Raw genomic sequence first — 4,068 nt, forward strand, 5'->3', positions numbered from 1 at the left:
ATCTCTCTTATACCACAGCCTGTGATATTTAATATGTGTCTCCCCGTAGGTAATGATCTGTTCCTGGTAGCCGTACATGAGCTGGGCCACGCCCTTGGACTGGAACACTCCAATAATCCTTTGGCTATTATGGCTCCTTTCTACCAGTGGATGGACACTGAAAACTTTGAGCTGCCTGAGGATGATCTCCGTGGGGTCCAGCAGATTTACGGTAACCTGACACCTGTGATGTCTTAAACATGGCATGGAAACAGATTTCCATCACGGAATTAAAAAAAAATAATAATATATATATATATATATATATAAGTAATTGCGACTTTTTATCCCACAATTTTTTCTTGAAAATCTGCAAGATATAAACTATCATTTCTGAGAATAAAAGTTTTTCTCAGAATTGCAATTTTATATATATATCACAAATTCAATACTTATTTTCTTGCAATTCTCACTCATAAACTCAAATAGAAAAAAAGCTTTTTTCCACCAAGGAATAAAAAATAAAAAAGAGGTAATTGCGACTTTGACAATTTCCCTCAAAATTGTTATCAGAATTGAAAGAAAAAAGTCAGAACTGTGAGAAAGTTGCAATTACCTCTTTAAATGTTTTATAACCTTGGAATTCTGAGGAAAAAAAAAGTCTAAATTATGAGAAATTAAAAAAAGTTGGAATTTGTGAGAGAAAAAATTTGAATTTCCTTTGTTATTCCTATGGTGGAAACAAGCCTTTTTTTTTTCTCTCAATTGTGTGTTTAGGAGTTTATATGATTTTGTGCAAGTCAGAATTGTGAGGGGGGAATATGTCTAAATTGTGAGATATAAACTCAGAATTGTAAGGGAAAAGGTCTGAATTGCAAATGTATTTATTTATTTATTATCTTCCATACTCATCAAGTGTGCAGTTTAAAACAGAACAAGTGTTTAGTTGACGTTATGGCATAGCGGTCAGTGCATTGAGACAATGTGCAACATTTTTTCAGGTCTGATGCATTTCATTTCCGGATCCTGTTATCTGTTGTTCTCCTTTGAGGAAGAAGTGCAGAAAATGTTTATAGGCACTTTATAGATTTACAGCTTTAGATTAAGTTTTGTGACCAACATGGTGTTGTAAAAGTTTTTTTTTTTTGGTTTGTTTACAGTAAGTAGTTTAAGTGTGGTTCAAGCGTATGGTGTAAGGTTTCTAATATTAGTTTTTTTGCATTAAGTTGGTTTACTTTGCATTTGACCAGGCCATGTTTCTTTGAAATACTCTGGTCTTTGTGGACTTTAGAAATGTTTGTTTTAGTTTTGCATGAGGGAGATTCAGCTGTGGCTAGAAGAACGTTATTTTGGTTATGTCATGGCAAATTCATTAATCATTTCATTTATTTTTGGAGTTTGCGAAGGCCAGCATCACTTATTGCTCATACATTAAAAGTAGAAGAAAATATTTTCTATTTTGCATGCAGAAAATTAAGCCTAGTTTTTGGACCAATAGGATTTAACGTTTTGTGACATTTGTTTTCGTGACAATTTTTCCCCAAATTCTCATTATCGTAATGGTTACTTTTTGTTTTTTTTCCCCCTTTAATTCTCAAGTGGTGTGTCTCTATATTATCATTATGCATTGCATGAACTAATGACTGTAATATTTTTTGTAATAAGACAGTACAACAAATACTACCGTGTTGTTTAAAAATGGTATGAATAAATATTACTATTTATGACAACTGTAAGAGGAAATAATGTCACAAATTATTATTATGGTCAGCAAATATGCTTCATTTATTTTAATTAAAATATATTTTATGGGATGAAATGTGACCTGGACGTGTTCTTGATGTTTTGTAAAATTCGCATAAAATTGAGTTCTCCATATTATATTTATCATAGACTGAACTAAGAGGTTGCCACAATGCTATCCTATTATTTTTTTACAAATTCTGTAAGTAATTTGTATTTGTTGGTTTCTTGCAGGACCCCCTAGCAGTTCTCCCACTCAGGCTCTCCCCACTGTGACCCCCCAGCGACCAGCCCATCCAGACCCCAGGGCACCCCATCCTCCGAAGAACCCTCCCGGAGTGCCCCCTCGCCGGCCGGACAGGCCTCGCAGTACCGATCGCCCAGAACACTACGGCCCCAACATCTGTGAGGGCAATTTTGACACAGTCACCATGCTTAGGGGAGAAATGTTTGTTTTTAAGGTAAGCTAAAGACCCTGCAAATCCACAAGGTTTTTTTTTCTGTGTTATGGTAATAAGAATTACATTTGAAAAAATCTTTATAGTAATAAAACCACTAAAAAGTCTAAAATTGCATTTTCTTTATTCAAAAAATTTTTTTTTTCCCCCATTGGATTAAATATGTCCCAGGCATGTTTTTGACAGGCTTCGTGAGATTCACTCAGCTTTCTGAATCAGATCAGGTCAAGCGCTGAAACAATAACAGTGCAAGGTTCCAGGTGAAAGACCTGACATGCAGGTGGAGTCCTGCTGAGGTCGGCCTGCTCTCAATCATGCTTTGTTAGGCAATCGGCCGTAAAAACCCCAGTGCTGATCTTTGTTATGGGGCAGAGCTCCATAAAGAGGAAAGGAGACGTCTATTTGAAGTCTGGAGTTGATCTTTCACTTTATTTTCATTAGATGAAAAGGGTTTGCTGTTAGAGAAATTAGAAGGAATGTACAGTATCTAAAAGAATGAAAAGACGTTTGTATTTGGAAATGCTTGACAAAACATACTACACTAGGTTATTTTAAAAATCCTCATGATGTCATTGAGCAGATATGTCAGCGTCATAATTAACCTTACTGCAGATAGATATTTAGGCACCAAAATAGCATGGACACTTGGGAGTGGGTTGTTTTGACTAATGAATAAATTGTGAATTTTACATTTGTGTTTACTACAAAATTTTAAAACATTTTTTTATTCTAAAATATTTTTTTATTTAATAATAATAATTATTATTGTTATTATTATTTTATTTTTATTATATATATATAATTTATACATAATTATTTATTTTTTATATTTGTTATTTATAGAGGTTGTTAATTTTATATTTAAATTTTATTATAATTTACATGATTAAAACATTATAATTCAGTACAAATAATTTTTAGCCATCGTATTTGTAGATGTGGTGAGCCAGAGGCAGAATTTACTGGACGAGCACAGTTTGTTGGCAAATATTCACGTTTTTGTTACCGGTGTTACTGTTTAACTGACCACAGTAGTTAAGTTACCCATTGGACAACAATCAGACACCCTTGAGTGAAGGACCACCCAACAGTAATCTGCACTTCCCATGCTTAAAAAGGCAGGTTTCTGAAATAAGGCCATTCCCCATGTAACAGCCCTACAAGTTTCCTCATACAGGATTGTGTTCCTCCATGTGAGAACAAGGTGTGTGTGTGTGTGTGTGTGTGTGTGTGTGTGTGTGTGTGTTTGTGATGGGTGCCATGTGTGTTTGTGATGAGGTGTTGGGGTTGAGGAGTGTGTAGGGAGAAAGCAGGATAAATTTAGATTGTGTTGTCCGCAGACTCGGCTCTGGTTTTAATCTGGGCTTGGTTTGGAACGTACTGAAGGTCCTGGTGGAAAGCCTGAAGTGTAAATGATACAATGAGTGTATGTACATGTTGTAGGGATTTCTATCATGAACGGACACTCTCTGATATGCCACTGAATCAACTCGTCATGAGATCTAAACTAATTCAATCAGGAGACAACAAAGCTTTCTTTGTCTCAGGACTGGAAAGTTCGTTCACAACATATAGAAACCACGATGTCTTGTGACCATAAATGAATGAACTATTACATTCAACAGGAAAAGGACAGTAATTTAATCACACCCTCAGGCTTGCAAAACAACAGACCTAAGGAACAGTGATAACGTGATTCAATCTATACGTGACCACCACATGACTTTTTGACCATCTGCTTCCCTCCCTTCCTTTCTCTATTAACAGAGGAAACGCAGACTTACACAGACAATTCATAAGACAATCATTGAAAATCATTTAAAGTATCGGGGCAATATATATTCACAAATAATATGTTTATGTCTGATGATGTGTGATGTGTTTCCTG

The 4,068-nt window shown here is 35.2% G+C and overlaps 1 protein-coding gene across 1 annotated transcript in view; it reads left to right on the forward strand.

The window, feature by feature from the left end:
* LOC107686817 (matrix metalloproteinase-15-like) overlaps positions 1 to 4,068 on the forward strand; it is a 48,002-nt gene that overhangs the window by 31,809 nt on the left and 12,125 nt on the right. The window contains exons 6-7 of the mRNA XM_016483944.1: positions 50 to 211; positions 1,957 to 2,183. Of these exons, the coding sequence (XP_016339430.1) occupies positions 50 to 211; positions 1,957 to 2,183 (389 nt within the window). The remainder of the gene's footprint in view (positions 1 to 49; positions 212 to 1,956; positions 2,184 to 4,068) is intronic.

This window comes from Sinocyclocheilus anshuiensis, unplaced genomic scaffold (assembly GCF_001515605.1).
Source record: "Sinocyclocheilus anshuiensis isolate Anshui unplaced genomic scaffold, SAMN03320099.WGS_v1.1 scaffold773, whole genome shotgun sequence".
Taxonomy (NCBI): domain Eukaryota; kingdom Metazoa; phylum Chordata; class Actinopteri; order Cypriniformes; family Cyprinidae; genus Sinocyclocheilus; species Sinocyclocheilus anshuiensis.